Raw genomic sequence first — 20,053 nt, 5'->3', positions numbered from 1 at the left:
TCTTAACAGCTGCCTGCATAATGTGTGACAACGCTGTGAACTAATACAATATGTTCATCTTATGTTATGCTGAATGCCTTTCAAGTAGTGATTTAAATAAGTGATTGTCATTCAGCCTCCATCATCCAAACACAGATGTTGTCATACATGTAATTTTACCTGCAAATCAATTGTTAAAATGCCAGCAATTGTTTTTAGACATCTATGGCATTGTGTTGTGTGACAAAACTGCACATTTTAGTGGCCTTTTGTTGTCCCCAGCACAAGGTGCACCTGTGTAATGGCCATGCTGTTTAATCAGCTTCTTGATATGCCACGCCTCTCAGGTGGATGGATAATCTTGGCAAAGGAGAAATGCTCACTAACAGGGATGTAAACAAATGTGTGCTAAAAATGTTAGAGAAATAAGCTTTTTGTGTGTATGGAACATTTCTGGGATATTTTATTTCAGCTCATGAAACTTGGGACCAAAACTTTAACTATACTGAACAAAAATATTAACGCAACATGTACTCTACAGTAGTAACCTAAATGACAGAGTGAAAAGAAGGAAGCCTGTACAGAATAAAATTATTCTCTTCATAACCGTTTATAATTTTAAGTATGGTGGTGGCTGCATTATGTTATGGGTATGCTTGTCATCGGCAAACACTAGGGAGCATAAAAATAAATGGAATAAAGCTAAGCACAAGCAAAATCCTAGAGGAAAACCTGGTTCAGTCTGTTTTCCAACAGACACAGGGAGAAAATCTATGGCAAAATTTGAAAATGGGTGTCTAGCAATGATCAACAACTAACTTGACAGAGCTTGAAGAATTTAAGAACAATGTGCAAATATTGTACAATCCAGGTGTGCAAATCTCTTAAACTTAGCGAGAAAGACTCACAGCTGTAATCACTGCCAAAGGTGCTTCTGCAAAGTATTGACTCAGGGGTATGAATGCTTATGTTAAAGGGATATTTCTGTATTTAATTTTCAATAAATTTGCAAACATTTCTAAAAACATGTTTGCACTTTGTCTTTATGGGGTATTGGGTGAGAAAACATTTTTGAATTCAAGCTGTAACACAACAAAATGTGGATTAAGTCAAGAGCTATGATTATTTCCTGAAGGCACAGTACATGCCGAGTCACTGGTCCTTCAAGGACGAAGCTGCCGTCAACTCTTCGCCCTCTGCCTGTATCATCTGTTTAGACTGTTCATTTCACTGACAGGCACTGACGCTGAGTTCGTGTTGTCTTGCCAATTTCTACTGTAGAGTTGGCAAGACGGCACAAACCGATCTGGGACTCAGGCTAGCATCGTAAGATAAGTCTCAAGGCATTGACTTTCTGCTGCCTGTCTGGTCCTATCCAAGGTATATGTTATTTTTTAGATTAGTTTATTTAAGTAATAATGCCTGAGAACCTGAGAATTTGCATTTGACAACTCCTGACATGGCCTGTTCTGAGGCCTGAGGTGAAGCCAAGGGATACAGCCCTTTGAGGGAGTTGTCACATGAACATTCCTGTGTTCGATGGCATTATTGATTTTCTAAAATGGTTGACAAAATATTTATACAAATGTTAATGAGTACATATATAAATAATGAGGTCATTTGTTTTTGCATTCTGAAGTTGCTACCCAAGCGAGTAGGTTGTTAGTTGTTTTTCTCATGTTTTGACCCAGTTATTAATTCGAATCATTCTATTCATTCCACGTTGCTATGCTACACAAATAATTGGCGTGTAGCTAGCTAGCAGAGATTCAATTATGGAAAAAGACATGAACGTCAATGAATAATTATTTAATAAATATCCAATAGGCCTACATAGGCAACAAGTATTACGGTTGGCAAGTCCGAGCTAGCTAGTTTCACGTTCATTCTTGGGCTAGCTAGCCTACTGACACTGGAGTGATCTACAGGTCGTAGTGGCAGACGGGCAGGTTTATACAACCCCCAACTGTTGCAGAAATAATCGTAGCGTGGAAAAGTAATGTATAGACGCTGAGTGAATTAAGTTGATTAATTTCCTGCCTGGGCTACGGGACAGTGGAATTATCAAATTAACAGCTTGTGGGAGTTGTTGTCCCACAATCCCACATACTGTATCAACCAATCAGCATCGAGGAACCAAACAACCCGTTTTATAATAATTGTTCACTTTACGATAATTTCACTTATAGCATCACTGTGGGCTTTCATAAGGCATGGACTCACTGTTGCCTGTCTGGTCCCATCCCATTGAGCTACTTTGTAATGTGTCCGATCGGTTTAACTCTGTGTCCCATGCTAGGTGAAGATTAATATACAAGGGGAGATAGTGGACCGAGGGAGCACCAACCTGGGTGTTAACCAGGCTGGCTTCACTCTCCACTCAGCCATCTACGCAGCCCGGCCAGACATCAAGTGCATCGTGCACGTTCACACACCGGCTGGTGCTGCAGTAAGTTTCCAGCGATTCTAGCAACATTAGTGGAAACCTAAACAGAGCAGCTCAGTACTGTGAAAAAGGGTATATACTGGTCACGTTGTCATGCTCTTCTTCATGATATGAGTTATGGTAAAACTTGTGTCTTGAAATATAAGTGTCACTAGTTTCTTCCCACAGCTGCTTAGTAGAGAGACCCATGAATTTGGCAGGAAAAATGAGTTACATTTTTCAACTAACCCTATCTGTCGTGGTGAATAACTGCAGTCTGTCTGTGTTTCAGGTGTCGGCCATGAAGTGTGGCCTGCTGCCCATCTCTCCAGAGGCCCTGACCCTGGGGGAGGTGGCCTACCATGACTACCACGGCATCCTCATAGACGAGGAGGAGAACGTCCTCATACAGAAAAACCTGGGCCCAACCAGCAAGGTATCGGAGGGAGAGAGTGTCTCACTCTAATCCTTCCCCTTGGCCCTAACCCTCTAGTGAAAGAGAGTGTCTCACACTAATCCTTCCCCTGGGCCCTAACCCTCTAGTGAAAGAGAGTGTCGCACTCTAATCCTTCCCCTTGGCCCTAACCCTCTAGTGAAAGAGAGTGTCGCACTCTAATCCTTCCCCTTGGCCCTAACCCTCTAGTGAAAGAGAGTGTCGCACTCTAATCCTTCCCCTTGGCCCTAACCCTCTAGGGCAGGGCTCTCCGAACCCTGTTCCTGGAGAGCTACCCTCTGCTAGATTAAGACTGTAGTGAAAACCTACACGACGGTAGCTCTCCAGGAACAAGGTTGAGTCCTGGTATAGTGTTTACAGATCTAAAATGTTGATCGGTATAAGTAGTGTAATTGCCTTATAGATCTGCAACCTCTCAGGTTTAAGGCCGAGGGGGAAGGGAGTGAATTGGGACAAGCTACAAGTGAGTGTAGGTATACTGAGCACCTGTGTTTGTATTTGTCCCCCAGGTCCTGATCCTGAGAAACCATGGTCTGGTGTCTGTTGGGGAGACAGTGGAGGAAGCCTTCTACTATATCCACAACCTGGTCACTGCATGTGAGATCCAGGTAGGACACTGTTTTCAGCTCCAACTTGGATTTCTGTGAGAATCAGCTCCAGGGCAGCTGCTCCTATGCTGCTCCAGGGCAGCTGCTCCTATGCTGCTCCTATGCTGCTCTGTCCATGCTTTACCGCTGCTCCCAGCCGGCAATAAATGATACATTGTGTTGTATTATTATAAAGAAGGGCTTATATTGTTACTCAGACACAATGCTAGCTCTCTGAGAATGTTCCAAGTGTGATGCATAGCAATTCATACCCAACAGAATACTTTCTTCTGCATGTGACATGACCGTGTCTGTGACTGAATGACTTTGTGTGTGTGTGTGTGTGTGTGACTGATGTGTTTGTGTGTCTGTGTGTTTCCAGGTGCGCACCCTAGCCAGTGCTGGAGGGCCTGATAACCTGGTGATGCTGGACCCTGCTAAGTACAAGGCTCGGCCGCGGTGCTCTGAGCATGTCGAGGGCTCCACACACCCCAAGTGGCTGGTGGGGGAGCAGGAGTTTGAGGCTTACATGAGGATGCTGGATAACCTGGTAGGAAGGAACTGCCCTATTCAAGTTTATTAGAAAAACATTGCATGACAATAGATGAAAGGAACACATACAATCACAGAATGATAAACTACACAAGAAAAATGATGTGAAATATATAAGTTCATGTTCAACTGTACAATTAGTGTTAACTTTCCATGCAATGCTGGAAAAATACATACATGCATATCTTCAAACTAATATGAAAATAAGATTAAATTATTGATACTGTAGATTATTAACCACAGGGTTTGATATGCATTATTCTCACTGCATTATCCTCACTGTATTACCACTACACCATTTAACTGACCCCGTTTCCATCTCTCTAGGGGTACAGGACGGGCTATCCCTACAGGTGCCCTGCCCTGAGAGACAAAGCTAAAAAGTTCAGCAGCGATGTAGAGATCGCTCCCTCAGCCACGGGCTACTCCTATGCCGAGGATAGTGACTCAGGTGCTCGCTCCCCTCTCAAACTCAGCTTTCAGAGGCAGCAGCGCGACAAGACCGGCTGGCTCAACTCGGGCCGGCCGGAAGAGGCCTACGAGGAAGGGCCCGACAGCGGCAGTCCCAAGTCGAAGACTAAGGTGTGGACGAACATTACACACGATCACGTCAAACCCTTGCTGCAGTCTCTCTCGTCCGGTGTCTGCGTGCCAAGCTGTATTACCAACTGCTTGGTCTGTGCCTACCTTATTGTTCATAGTTAGACGTACAGTTCAGCTATTTGATGAACGGGCAGCGGGTTGGCACTCTAAGGTTTGGGGGGAAATGGATCCTGGGATGTAGGTAGAACCTGTGATATATCTACTTCTCCGGATGGCTCCAGTGTTTGTATTAATACTCTATCCAGTCTGTTTAAACCCTTCTCTCTCTCTCTCTCTCTCTCTCTCTCACTCTAGCCAGTCCAAAAGACAACACCGCTTTAACTGCTTAAGACAGATTTATACATTTTCTCCGTTTCCATTCCTTTGAATATTAACTTCTTTGTTCCTAATCCCCACTCTGTCTAAAGTTGTTTTCCCTACTAACTTCTCTCTTAAGCAGTTGGTCTCTCCCTCACGCTCTCTCTCTCCTCTGTTAGTCCCACTCCTCTATTTTCATCCTCTGTTCCCTAGAGCTTTAGGGTGCCAGCCCAGCTGTCCAGCGCATGCTGTGTTGCATGAGTAGCCAGATGCATTATGGGTGCTTGCTGGGAGGAAGAGCGATGTGGGCGTGGCTCTGACGTTGCTAACCAACCACTACTGCTGCTTTAGAGTTTGTTCTGTTCTGTCTGGTGTTGTGCGTCTGTAGCTTTTCTAACTGTGTACCCAGGGACATTATTGCAGTGTAAAACTGAAGCATAATGGTGGATGCATTTACTAAAGCAAACCTCACACTGTTCAGATGTGTTGCACAGCATCTTTTACCCCAGTTAATGATATGAGGGTATGACTATATATTACTAGCTAATCTAACATAATCATACACTGAAGTTATAGACAGTATCCCTGTTTTTAGATGCACTTTAAAGCTAGCATGCCTCTTTTATTTTTTTTAAATTATATATATATTTTAGCGTTGTTTGATGTTTGAACCCAGGAAGTGACATAATCAGCCAGACAGCTAATCACATCTGGAGCTTTTACAGTTAAAGCGAAAGACAGGGTGTATAGTGCTCAAGACCACTCTGCTTTCGGTGTGGAATCGTAATCCCATGAGTCATAGCTTGCTTTTTTATGACTCCTCCCCCTCTATTCCCCAATCCTCAACCATTTCCCCCAAATGCCCCTAATGATATAACATGCCATTTTAGTTCCCCTCTTTCCAAGTTTCATTTCGGTAAAAAAAATACTCAAACTCTCCTAAAGTGTTTCTATGCATGAGAGGATTTGTATAGTGGGTGAAAAAAGAAAAGGACATTTGACCGGTCTAACTTTTGAAACGATTATCTCCTCTGGGAAAGTAGGAGAAAGTGTTGTTGTGACACTCAGTACATATTCAGTGAGTATATCATGTTTACATGTTCATCCCATGTTCCTATCCTAGCTACAAACCATGCAGGTACCCTTTGCCTCTACCTCATTTAGTTTTTTGATTTTTGCACCTAACTGCTTTAACAGCTCAGCTGAAACATTTCCTCAGCAGAAAAGAACCCATAGCTCATGCTACTCCAAGGCAAAATACAGAGTAACTTACTTTTCTGGAAGTGCACTGATGTGCATGGAGGCTTAAGTTGGATTTACTTGCTGCTCATTCAATCATATCTGTGTCTGAGGAAAAAATGTCTCATCTTTTTTTTGTTCCTGTCTCGGGCTGAGCATTACCTATGTGCAGGTTTAAACACCTCTGTCAAGAACTCCAGAAACAGTCCTGTACATTACCTTCCAAAAATGACAGCTCCAGAGTATTTCTTCAAGTTGTTTTCTACTTCTGTCATATAAAACACGTCAGTAGTAGATCAGAATACCATAGAAGCCAGGGCATCCTTTTATAACTAAACGTAAACTAAAGACCTTTTAACTTGTATAAAGTGCAATTCTTGGGGGGAGGGGCGTTAGTTGGATTTTTCTCCAATTAGTTTTTCTGTCAGTCAGTGGTCGACGAGTGTCTCGTCTGTCGTTGTGTTTCTCTCTTTATTCCTGTTGTCCTGTTACTATTACTGTACGTTACGTTAGCCTGGGAAATGACTTGGTGATGCTCCCGCCTCACCCCACTGCCACTGTCTCGCTGGTCCACATAGCTTCTACTGTACTGTAAGCCAGCACCATCATCTCCTCACCCCTCCACGTCCTCACCCCCCTGCCTCACCCCTCCACCACCTCACCCCTCCCTCTTCCACGGTCTCTCGTCATCTTGTGATGCCTTCAGTTGCTCTTTTGTGTGTTTTTGTCATTTGTATCTGTTATTGAAATCTAACCGCAAGAGTATCAATGATGATGATGATGATGATGATGGTGCGTCTTCGAGTAATGTAGGAGGGCCTACTCATTTCCATCAAGTCAATAAGAAAGGGTCAGATGCTGGGGCTTTAGGTAATGGGATAGAGTACCTTGATACTGAAAAGCACTGAATAGAACTGTGTAACAGCGAGCCATCTTGACAAAAGGTGCATCATCATTGGTTCACTGCTTCCAGGTGTAATATATTTACAACTCCTTCACAGAATCATTTGTATCTTTTCCTTCTCCATTATTTCTGTTTGAAAAGCATGACCTATTATTATAGTTATTTTAAAGCCTGCATAGTCTGTATATTTCTAGATTTTGTTCCATTTTTTTCCCCCCATGTTATTTTGGCTGCATCATTTTGTTTATTTTAATTGTTGCTATGGTGATTACAGTGGACAAATGAGGAAGGAATGCGACAGGCTGCAGTGGCCAATCAGTTTGTCCCGCTCAACACAAACCCCAAGGAGGTGCTGGAGATGAGGAACAAGGTATGATGTTGATACAGGCTTCGGTAGGCTGTCATTTCAACATGGCTTTGGTCTCGACCATCGGCTCTACTCCCAAAGTGTGTATTTCTCTTGCACACTCCCCGTTATGGATTTAAAAGCATTGGATTTGTGTAAGGATTGCTGGGAAGGGAGATTCCACCATTGATAAATCCATGAGAGGTCATGTACAAGTGCACACTTCGGGAGAAGGGTAGAGAATCAATGTTTTTCTGTCTTGACCGTGGCTTTGTATCCAACCCTTCTCTTTCTGTCGACTTCCACCGTCCGTTAGATCAGAGAGCAGAACCTGAAAGACATCACAACGGCAGGGCCAGAGTCCCAGGTGCTGTGTGCTGGAAGCATGGTGGACCGCTCCTTTGTCCAGGTGAGTCCCTCCTGCGCCCCACCCCTCCTGCACTACGCCCCGCCCCACAGCCAGGCAACTCCTGCAAAATGGCAATATGTGTGCTGCTTACCCTGAGTCAGACCTGCATTCAAATACTATTTCAAATCGTTTACAATTCTGAAACTGGCCTGGATTGAGCTTGCCTGGTGCAATGTAACAAATACAATAGTTCCAACACTGCAAACCCTGCCCTCTAAGCAGACTAAAGCAAATGCTAGAATTATTTGAATGATTTCAAATCGTATTTGAACCCAAGTCTGACCTAACCCCCCTCCCCCCGCTGATATTTAAGTGAACTTAACTTACCTTATTCTTTGACCACAGAGAAGTTCAGTGTGGCAGGTAAGTAACATTGCGGTCAGAGGTAAACCTCATGCTGCGTCACAGGCCGGGTTGTGTTCATCTCCTTTGGTTGATTTGGGTTTGCCGCCTCCTTTTGTTGGCTAACCCCAACATGCTGTTAGCCTTCAGGTCTGTCGGATTGCTTTCATGACTTCAGAGTTGAGTTTGCATGTTGTTGGTTTACCCTCTGAGGTCCTGTCCATTATCTGACCTTGGTTGGATCACACTCATTTGCTGTTAGTCAAATTGTGTTAACTTACATGTTTTTTTCTCTCTGAGAGAATTCGTTTTTGAGGAGATTGCTGAGGCCCTTGTTGGAGTGTTTATGTTCTAACCTTAGGACCTTTATTGTTACCTGAATTGAAAAATAACTGCTGGGTGGCTCTGAACTGTTTCTTCACTGTTTAGCCGTAACTGTTTGTAGCGTAATTTGAGAATTACGGTATAAATATGTCTTATGCATTGCACTCAGTTTGTGTTTTCAGTACATTTACACACTTCAATGTGAAGTGTGGTCTTGCAATGCATGGGCCTGGCATATTTCTTATCATTATCATGCTTGACTGCCCCATTTTCCTCACTGAAACACTCTGCATGTGTGTGTGTGTGTACTGTATGGACGTGTGTGTGTGTGTGTGTGTGTGTGCTGTATGGACGTGTGTGTGTGTGTGCTGTATGGACGTGTGTGTGTGTGTGTGTGTGTGTGCTGTATGGACGTGTGTGTGTGTGTGTGTACGGCAGGGTTTCTGTTAGGAAAATGTGGCGCTGGACAACGTGACCGGGAACATTTTAATTTAAAGAAATTCACCAGACCCATGCATTGGGTGTGTAACTTATTAGGGCTTCTACCCACGATGCTCAGAATGACAAATCACATTTAGATTATGGTAATTCATCTTAACAAAACATGCAACTCCTGTAATGAAGCAGCCAATAAAACCTCAATTTTCAAACATTTACCAAAATGCAATTTGAGGCAAAACACCATTCTAAACAGCGCACTTGATATGAGCGGTATATGACGGAGATGAAAATCCCTGTTTGAAATTTCGATAGAGGGTGAACCTAAAGATACAACAACTAGCATGGATTGCTAATATGACTAGGATTGTGCCTTTTGGCTTCTGGACATTGAAAGAAAGTTAATATGAAAACCAATAGAACAGGAGAGGAATGTCTTATGAGGAAGTCTTTCATAGGCGGTGCGTGTGACAAAAGGCCTAGCTGATTATTGAGTTGCAGCTGTTATTGGAAAAACATCTAAAATATGTGAAGATAATGTGTCTGGAGTATCATTTAAAATGTTGAGACGAGGAGGAGGAGGAGTGGTGTGTGGCGAAGATAGCCTATAGGTGTGTCTATCTCCAGAATGAATCCACTCGGCTGTCTTCTGCCAATTCTTGCGCATTTATTGTTTCATGTAAATTGTTTGCCCTTTTGATTGTTTGTTTATTTTGATAAATTCGCCATTACATATGTAGCCAGCAGTAAATGAACCGTTAATCCCCGTCATTTTGTTACAATGCATTAACAGAAATGTATGTATTACTAATTAGGCCTACTGTCATTTCTCATTCTCAGAGTTGAAACGTTGTTTATTGGTTTATTTCATAACCATAATTTGAGTTTTTTTTGGTTTTGTATTTTGTTTGGAGGGCTCCATGTGAGTAATGAGCATGTGTCTGGTTTCTCTGTCTAGTTAATGCCTGAGCACACATAAGTAGCCTACCTGGCATGTCCTGAGCTCACTGGAGTGGGAAACTCTGAGGGCTGGAATACAATAGTTGATACAATCTTGCGAGTTTGCTAGAGACAGCTTCAGGACTGATCCAATTGATTGATTAGATACAATGTTTCACTTCACTAGCTGTAGCTCAAGTCAAGGCAGACAGAAAGGGAGGCAGACAGAAAGGGAGGCAGACAGAAAGGGAGGCAGACAGAAAGGGAGGCAGACAGAAAGGGAGGCAGACAGAAAGGGAGGCAGACAGAAAGGGAGGCAGACAGAAAGGGAGGCAGACAGAAAGGGAGGCAGACAGAAAGGGAGGCAGACAGAAAGGGAGGCAGACAGAAAGGGAGGCAGACAGAAAGGGAGGCAGACAGACGGACAGAAAGGGAGGCAGGCAGACGGACAGAAAGGGAGGCAGGCAGACGGACAGAAAGGGAGGCAGGCAGACGGACAGAAAGGGAGGCAGGCAGACGGACAGAGGGAGGCAGGCAGACGGACAGAAAGGGAGGCAGGCAGACGGACAGAAAGGGAGGCAGGCAGACGGACAGAAAGGGAGGCAGGCAGACGGACAGAAAGGGAGGCAGGCAGACGGACAGAAAGGGAGGCAGAGAGATCACTGGGATTTGAAAGAACCAGCATTTTCATTCGTATTTATTTATGTTGTTATTTGTCGGCTTCATGTATTTTTACTTGGTTGATCAACGGCTGCATTGGCCATCTGAGTTCCCTGCACTCATTTAGGCTTTTAAGCTGCCAAGTGACCACGGTGTATCAGTGTGTCCGTATGGCAGAGGGGCCAGTGACCACGGTGTATCAGTGTGTCCGTATGGCAGAGGGGCCAGTGACCACGGTGTATCAGTGTGTCCGTATGGCAGAGGGGCCAGTGACCACGGTGTATCAGTGTGTCCGTATGGCAGAGGGGCCAGTGACCACGGTGTATCAGTGTGTCCGTATGGCAGAGGGGCCAGTGACCACGGTGTATCAGTGTGTCCGTATGGCAGAGGGGCCAGTGACCACGGTGAATCAGTGTGACCGTATGGCAGAGGGGCCAGTGACCACGGTGTATCAGTGTGTCCGTATGGCAGAGGGGCCAGTGACCACGGTGTATCAGTGTGTCCGTATGGCAGAGGGGCCAGTGACCACGGTGTATCAGTGTGTCCGTATGGCAGAGGGGCCAGTGACCACGGTGTATCAGTGTGTCCGTATGGCAGAGGGGCCAGTGACCACGGTGTATCAGTGTGTCCGTATGGCAGAGGGGCCAGTGACCACGGTGTATCAGTGTGTCCGTATGGCAGAGGGGCCAGTGACCACGGTGTATCAGTGTGTCCGTATGGCAGAGGGGCCAGTGACCACGGTGTATCAGTGTGTCCGTATGGCAGAGGGGCCAGTGACCACGGTGTATCAGTGTGTCCGTATGGCAGAGGGGCCAGTGACCACGGTGTATCAGTGTGTCCGTATGGCAGAGGGGCCAGTGACCACGGTGTATCAGTGTGTCCGTATGGCAGAGGGGCCAGTGACCACGGTGTATCAGTGTGTCCGTATGGCAGAGGGGCCAGTGACCACGGTGTATCAGTGTGTCCGTATGGCAGAGGGGCCAGTGACCACGGTGTATCAGTGTGTCCGTATGGCAGAGGGGCCAGTGACCACGGTGTATCAGTGTGTCCGTATGGCAGAGGGGCCAGTGACCACGGTGTATCAGTGTGTCCGTATGGCAGAGGGGCCAGTGACCACGGTGTATCGGCTGATGCTCTCGCATTAGTTTAATTTATATTTTTATATTTTAATTCAGATTTGTATGATTAACCACGCAACAGTGATTTTGAGAAATGAGAACATTATTATGGGGTGGCAGGTATCCTAGTGGTTAGAGCGTTTGCCTAGTAACCGAAAGGTTGCTGGGTCGAATCCCTGAGCTGACAAGGTAAAAATCTACCTGAACAAGGCAGTTAACCCACTGTTCCCCAGTAGGCCATCATTGTAAATAAGAATTTGTTCTTAACTGGCTTGCCTAGTTAAATAAAGGGTAAATAAATACAAAATATCAAAATGAAACTGTTCCACGAAAATGCGCATATGAAAATCATAACTAGCACCCAGATCAGTAGAAATGGAACTCACGCCACCTATAAAGTCTTTAACAGAATCGACTCTGGTCGGATTTTCAAATAATGCCTCATAATATGAAGTAAAATATTCAGGTTTCAAACAATTAAGTATGCTTTAAAAATGTATACTGCCTTCAGCTCACATTGTAAAGTGGTGGGTGACGCGCTGATAGCCTGCCTACCGGTTTTTCTCCCGGTCAATTTGGCCGGCAACAATTGTATTTATTGGCTTTATTTTCAATTTATTTTTGCCAAATGCCAGCAATTACCGGCTAACGGAAACCCTGGTGTACGGACGTGTGTGTGTGTGTGTGTGTACACACCATTAATGTGTGTGCGTTTTGACTGTGTGTGAGTACTATGAACGTGTGTGTGTGTGTGCTCGGGCTGGGTTATGCCCCCCCTCACTCAGTTTACTATTGCAGGACGCCCCTCTGTCTGACTGTACGGACACTATTGCCGACCTCGATCTGTCAGAGGCCAATAGTCCTGCTAAGTCTTTTAGAAAGGTACATCCATGACCTCTCACATGACCTCTCACCTCTCTCTGATGCTACTCTGTGTGATTTCATGAATAGACCTTATTGTCTAGACTCGGACTGCTTTGAAATGCTCCATACTAGTATCAACTTATTTAGGAAATGTCAGTGTTAGCATCGATTTTGAAATTGTGACAAGATTTTATTTTGTGATGCACAACAGGCCTGTTTTTAGCAAGAATTTGTCTTGTGTCCCTCCCTCCCTGTACCACTAGGGGGAGCTAGTGACAGCGTCTAAGGCCATCATAGAGAAGGAGTACCAGCCACGTGTCATCATCAACAAGAAAGGCCCGAACCCCTTCAATAAACAGTATGACCAGGAGCTGGAGGATTACCGCAAAGAGGTGGAACTCAAACAGAAAGGCCCCGATGGTAAGACCTGCCACCGTTCTGCTCTTAGGGCATGTTTGACCTGGACAGAAAAATAACCAACTGCACAGTGTTTTCACCATTTATACCCTATTTTCTCCATTAATTTGCAGTAGTAGTAGCAGTAGCAAGACAAAACAGCAAAGATACAGAATCACAATAATTCGGTGGGGTCTGAGGTAGTTCTCCACAAAGCTCCCAGAGCCCACGACCCGTCACCAAGCAGAGCGACATGGAGAGAAACTGTTGTTGCATCATTCATCCAGTACAGGGTGAAGAGTCCTTCCAGCTCCCTTCAGCTGGGCCTGGAGAGGGCCTGTCCCCCTCTACCTCACCACAGAAGCCCCCACTGCCGCCAAAGCCCCTCTGTATCCCAGAGCAGGGAGCTGGAGTTGGACTGGTCATCCCTGGGGTCTCTGAGCCTACCCCCACAGCCTCTCCCTCCTCCTCTCTCCCCAGTCGAGACATTCTGACTGGGTCGGGGAGCAGTCAGGGGAGCCCAGGGACGTCCACGGGGTCGGGGACTGGGGGCTACGAGGAAGAGTCCCCCTCAGAGTCTCCTCACAAGGAGTTTCACTGTGCCGTGCTGAAGGCTCTCAGCACCACCAACACAGAGCTGCCTGCCCTCACTGAGGTTCCAGGTACTGACTGACTGACTGCAGACTGACTCTGGCCTGCCCTCCTGCTCTCCGTCCTGCACTCTGACCTTTGACTGGAGTCCCTGTCCCTTCTCTCTCTCTGGGGTTAATCCTGCTCCTGTCCTGCCCACTACTAGGCCCCCAACCCCCAATTCCTCAACACCCGTCTGTCTTCTGCCTATACACCTTCCTCCTGGTTCAGGTTGCAAAAGGTCCAGGTTTTCCAGAAATCCCAGTGGGAGTATTCCCGTAATAAAAAGGGAATCAGTGGGGAGGGAATCCTCCAACTGGGAATCATTCAACCAGTATTTCTGGAAAACCTGGGAATTTTGGGGGTAAGTTTCCAGAATTTTGCAACCCTCCCCTACCATCTGATTTGACTGATCTGTTTAACCAATGGAATCCTAATGCTGATTGTGGTTCTCCAAGGAAGCCTTCCCAAATGAACATGAATGACCCCTCTCATCAATCACTCCTGGGAAAGAGACTCTTCCTCCATCCTCCTCCTAACACGGACCTGTTGTCCTTTTGGGGTTGGTTTGTAAATGTTTACTACTAATCATCTGGTGTCTCCAATGGAAGCGGTTCCTTCTCTGGGGTGAAGGTGGACTTACATGGGTCTTGTTGCCACTGGGGGCTTTGTTACTTCCTCAGTGTGTGACTGTCTATCCTCTAATAATAAAACTTCCTCTGCTGTTTTCTGACTGTGCTATTCTTATTTACTGTATGTGGTGGTTTAAAGGTGATGTGTGTTTTGTTTTTCATGAAACCAGTAATTGACAATCTTGAAAAACAATGATTTCATTGTTCTAATCTGCCCTGTTGACAAACTATTGAATAAAGTTTGATTTAATCCCCCCCCCAGACTCCTCAGATGCGTTACCAGAGCCTGAGGAAGAGGCAAAGGGTGAAAGTCCGACCCGCACACCACCCAGCACCCCTGTCAGAGCAGAGGAAGGTTAGTTGGCCTAGTCTGCCCGGCAACAAGCAACACAACATTTCAGCATGGCTTCATCTGGGCGACTATTGAGTGACAACATTCAGGGTCAAGGGTCAACAACAAGAAATGCCGGGACTGGGCTTCCTTTCTATGTTTTCCTTTGACGCCTTTAACATTGTAACTGTAGGTGCTGTTGAATGCGATGTTTAATGTGTAATAACAGGCCAAGAGGTTTGAGGCTAATTGAGGTCGATAAGGGTGAATTGGATTATATGGGAAACAAACCCAACTGTAAGATCAGGTAATGGAATGTTCAGTGGAATTCAGATGGAGGATTATGACATTTTGATTCCAAGGAATATCCTCTTAGATTATGATTCCTCAAGATCAGTAGATTTCTACAAATGGGTACAATGCCAAAGAGCTGTAACTTTTAGACAGCTGGGTGATTTTCTTTCTAGCATGAGATTAAGATTGAAGTGGATTATGATAATTTAAGAAAACATTTTGTTTTTATTATATTTATCCCTCTTGGTCTTTATTACGGTTGGATTACACCTTTTAACGACTGCAAGAAAATGTCCAATATAGTGACATTACTGGTTCTTAAACCATACGGCAGGAGAATGTCTAATATAATGAGACTACTGGTTCTAAAACCATAAAGTACAGTATTTCTCAGACACTTGCCATGGCTTATACAAGAATGAATGCATCAAGATCTATGGAGCCCTGTGAGGGACATAGTTATCACCTGACATTCACAAGTCAGGCTGTGCTTCTCCCAGTATAAACCATGACAAACTGTGTTCTCTTTACTAGGCCATTTACTGGTGTAATCTAATCAAAGATGGTCTTACAAGACTAACATGTTTTACGTTACTTCCAATCCCTGTTCACTTCTTCATTCTCCATCTTTTGGATCTAAGAATGGCTTGTCGCCATTCTTTTTTTACAATTTAATTTCTCCTGGTGTTTCTCCTATTTTCATTTTGATGTTATAATTTTAACACTGTGGTGGCTGTGATTGACCTGCATCTATAGACGTGTGTTTCTACCTGTGCTTCTTCTTCTTTTTTGTGGCTGCGTTACTATCAGGAGATGGGAATGCTAGAGAGTACCTGTTACCATAGTAAGTACGTACTGTTCCAGCCACCTCCACCCTCATGGCTTGTGATCAAACCATTAACCCCTCCGTTCCTTGCATGGCTTCACTCTTCCGACTCTTCCGACTCCCTCTCTCGTTCTCGTTCTCCTTCTCTGTGGCCCAAACTATCCACTAGGGTTGAGTATCTATTCCTCCTCACTATGGTCCTTGACTTCCTGTTCTTTCATTCTTATTTCCTTTTGTTGCCAGGTGACAATTCAGAGGTCCTCCCTGTCTAAAAGATTTCACAAATTATGAGATTGATGTACAAAAGACAAAATGGCGGCCTCTGTTCTCAGGCTTGTCTTCATAGTGCAAAATCCCAAAACCACACGTAGAGATTATTGATTTGTCACAGATTATGATTCATATGGTGACTCATAGGATGGATAGGTTTCTCTCCTGTCTGAACTGAACACCACTCAGAAAGGTTAGACACCCATCCTCTATGGCCTTATTCCTATACAGTTTATGGTCCTTGCCAGTGACAGTGGAGAGATCTGAGATAGACCCAGCAACACATCTTGTTTTAGGTTTCTATTCCTTCCCGGAGTTGACCTATTGTGAACTTTAACCTTTTGAGTATTACATGCAAACATCTTATAACAAATCTATATTAAATCCCTAAGTTCCTGCATTACGATTCACATGAAATAGGTAACGTATGTAGGTTTTTTTTTTTTTTAAATGTATTGAATGTTATATTTCTTTTCCAGATGAGCCCAATCTCAGGTATACAGCGTTCATGTATTTGGCTGTAGTAGAATAAATGCTTTTGTCGCTTTGCTAAGTGTGAAGCTTGCTGTTGTCTTAGCGGTAAGGTGATAAACAGCTGTTTTTCTCAGTGCTTTGTGTTATGCTTTATCTTTGACTACATTCTGAGGAGCGTCAACACTTCTGTGGATAATTAGTCTAATGTTGACATCAATATTTGCAAGTAATACAAGTTGGAAATGGAGCACACTGTCTGGTTTGTTGTGTGCACGGTCAGAAAAGGAGACCAACTGCTGTACAATGGTTCTACAGCAGCATGAAGTTGATGTACTGTACCAATGGATATTAGCGAGGAGCACACTAGTCTACGCTACAAGATCCCTCTGCACTGAATATACATGTGCATCTGAATAAATCAATGATTAAATACTTGGAGCACATGAATATGGTCTTACTGGACCCTTTTCACACTACTGAGCCAAGCTGTACTGTGCCGGCCTGGATACATGTCCACAATAGTTGCTGGAAAGGACAGTAAAAAAAAAAAAAAAAGATTAAATCATTGTTGGGCTTGGCTTTGTGGAATGATCTAGTGTTGTACTTGTCTGAGTCGTCAATGTATAGCTAGTCGGTGGAGATGGCTAGTGTTGTACTCTATATATAGGCATGCCTCGGCTGAGGAGCATGCTGTTTGATTGGTGCCTAAAGATTCTGATCTGCAGAAGTACTGTGGCCTGTCAGTTTTCATGGATGATATAGTAATCCAGGCCTTTAGTTATGTGTTCTCCACAAGTTGGACTATGGAACAAAGACTAAATGATTGCAGAAGAAAATTGGAGATATCACTCCTCCCAAGTGAGAGTAAAGTGATATGTTAATAGCTAAATCTCTTATTAGCTTTGAAAAGGTAGTTTGGTCTGTATTGCAGTCGCTTTGCAGGCCCTGCAGATGAACCATTTCCTCCCCTTCCTCACAGATTCTCAGCTGGAGCACACCTATAAGGATGAGAGTGATCAGGCTACACTGAGACAGACCCTCCCTGACCTGACCCCAGACGATGAACCCTCTGACGCCCCAGTCCCCGCCCTCCCTGCCGAAGATCCTGCCACTCCCGCTGCCACCGAACAGCCCACCGCCGTGGGAGAGGAGCCTGCTGATGCTGCCGGCGACCAAGACTGCGAACAGGACGGCGACGAATCCCCCAGCAAATCGCCTTCCAAGAAGAAGAAGAAGTTCCGCACTCCTTCCTTCCTCAAGAAAAACAAGAAGAAGACTGAAGAAAAGGAAGGAAAAGCAAAGGAACCCTAGACCAGACCTCCCCTCTTACGCTTTGTAACCCTTCGCTTCCCCTTGAGCGAGCCACAACCGTTGACCCTACATGCTTAGTATTATTTGTCTGGCTTTATAACTCTGTGTTCATCTCCCAGTGTGTGCCAATTTTATATTAAAAAGTCAATCGCTTATGAAGTTTTAAAAACGGTCGCTCTGTGGTGAATGACTGTGCATTCGGTCTGGTTCAGTGCAGATGTCTGGCTTCTTACGCTTGTCTGTTTAGGCTTGCTACTTTAAGTGAGCAGTAGATTTTTATTTCCCTTTTTTTATTTGTTTAAATAATGTGTTTTACTAAAACCTGATTTAACCACTAGAATGTATGAAATTATATCAGTGTCTTTAAAAAAAAAAGTTGTAAAAAAACAAGGAGGGCAAAAGCAAAGAAACACTTGAGCTCTGTAATTTAATTAAACTGGTGGAAACTGATTCAAGATTTAAAAACGACCAACTGCACGGTGCTGATTTCTGATTTCTGATGTCTAATATTAGCGTTAAATCTGTTCACTCAAACAGCATTGGGTACAGGAGCGGGTTTTCCTCTCTGCAGTAGAACTGGTGGGTGGATATGAAAGGGCCGGATGGTCAAGGTAAATCACTACCATTTATACAGATTTATTGTGTAACTCATCGTGTACGTGTGCCCTGCGGTCCGTAAGAACTCAAATCATGTTGAGAATATCAGTCACCACCTCTATCAACCAGGGTTGGTGGTACCTGGTGAGACTGCTGGTATTGCACCGGTCTACACAGGCTGTATGGTCATGTGGCAGGAATGTGTAGAGACTAGGGCAGACGTTTTTTTTATGTTATATAATCCTGTATCCTTGGCTTGCTTTAGCTCTCCCCTCCCTCCTAACCTAATCACTCCAATCACAGGAAAGACATGGAACATAAGAGGACAAAATATGGCTACAGTTACAAGAGAGAACACAGATTTTGTATGATTAATGATATAGCTATAGTCATCTTTTGTTATTCTCAACAACAAAAAACAAATTGAGTCATTTTCACTTGCTGTGAGAGCACTGGGAACTGAAGCACCGGAAATTACAATATAACACTGCCTGGAACTCACTGTTTTACCATTTGCTTTTAGAGAAAACCGTAGGCTTGCCTGGATCCAAACAGGGTGAAACAAAACCATTCCATCTGGATTCAGGCTAATAGTGGGTATATGGAATGTAGGAATACTGTTGCTATAAGGCACATCTCACTATTTTAAAGCTGCATGCATAACTAGTGACCACACCTCAATGGACTATCCTGTGAAACCCCTCTGAAATTAAAAGACTGTCTCAAGAAAACATCTTGCTTTCAAGTTGCACTCAAGACCCTATGGAGATATAGTACAGTAATCAATCTAGTTAGTGAGATCTTACAGCCTGGTCCCAGATCTGTTTGTGCTGCCATGCCAAACTGTGATGATAGGAATTGGCAAGATGACACAAACAGATCTGGGACCAGACTAGCGATCTTACACCTTGTCTTTTTAAAATGGTTGGCAAGCAGATGGGTATTAATACTGGATAATGTCATTAATTAATTCCACTTGTCTGTGAAGCTTGGTTTAGATCACTATAAAAATCTAGCCTTGTCCCAGATCGGTTTGTGCAGTCTTGAGAATGACCAAAGGAGTTGGCAAGACTGCAATAACTGCTCTAGGACAAGGCTATGATAAACCTGCTATGATGTAAGCTGAGAACATTAGCCTGTTACCTGAACCTGAAGGACTGCATGGCATGAAACTAAGGCTTGGTGCTTGTATTGTAGGTCTGTCTCTCTTCATTATGACTGTAACTCACTTTTACTTTGCAATTGTTGTGCAATTTTTATTTTATTTTAGTCAATTGTTTTAAACTCGCAGCAATGTATTCTTTGAACTATTTCCCATACAAACATGTCATCATACCATCTATAGCTTCACTACCATTTTCTTCATGGAACTGTTTGTTTTTTACCCATTAATAAAAATCCTTCCTTCAACAAAAATTTGTTTTTGTGTGATTTAAATTAAATATTAGATGATTGTCTGCGATTATTTTTATCAAGATTACATTCGTTTTATACAGTGGTGTAAAGTACTTAAGTAAAAAATACTTTAAAGTACTAAAGTTGTTTTTTGGGGGGGTATCTGTACTTTACTATTTATATATTTGACTTTTACTAAACTATATTCCTTAAGAAAATATTGTATTTTTTACTCCATACATTTTCCTTGACACACAAAAGTACTCACTACATTTTGAATGCGTAGCAGGACAAGAAAATAGTTCAATTCACGCACTTATCCAAACCTCCTTGGTCATCCCTACTGCCTCTGATCTGGGGGACTCACTAAACAGACAACATCCCTGGTCATCCCTACTGCCTCTGATCTGGGGGACT

The 20,053-nt window shown here is 44.0% G+C and overlaps 1 protein-coding gene across 20 annotated transcripts in view; it reads left to right on the top strand.

Annotated features, from left to right (window-relative positions):
• Positions 1–19,657, top strand: part of LOC115149449 (alpha-adducin) — a 51,775-nt gene extending 32,118 nt beyond the window's left edge. Inside the window, exons 6-19 of one of the 20 annotated variants that reach the window (XM_029692320.1) lie at positions 2,279–2,428; positions 2,697–2,840; positions 3,368–3,466; positions 3,828–3,995; positions 4,325–4,672; positions 7,315–7,410; positions 7,703–7,795; positions 8,141–8,158; positions 12,415–12,498; positions 12,744–12,900; positions 13,164–13,538; positions 14,401–14,493; positions 16,339–16,354; positions 17,313–19,657. In XM_029692320.1, coding sequence (XP_029548180.1) covers positions 2,279–2,428; positions 2,697–2,840; positions 3,368–3,466; positions 3,828–3,995; positions 4,325–4,672; positions 7,315–7,410; positions 7,703–7,795; positions 8,141–8,158; positions 12,415–12,498; positions 12,744–12,900; positions 13,164–13,538; positions 14,401–14,493; positions 16,339–16,354; positions 17,313–17,337 — 1,866 coding nt within the window. In that variant the 3' untranslated portion in view covers positions 17,338–19,657. The other 19 variants (XM_029692324.1, XM_029692322.1, XM_029692325.1 and 16 more) reach the window with 19 other exon arrangements.
• Positions 19,658–20,053: the final 396 nt, after the last annotated feature.

This window comes from Salmo trutta, chromosome 15 (assembly GCF_901001165.1).
Source record: "Salmo trutta chromosome 15, fSalTru1.1, whole genome shotgun sequence".
Classification (NCBI taxonomy): Eukaryota; Metazoa; Chordata; class Actinopteri; order Salmoniformes; family Salmonidae; genus Salmo; species Salmo trutta.
Note: the sequence above shows the minus strand (reverse complement) of the source record. Positions and strands in the feature narration are given on the sequence as shown.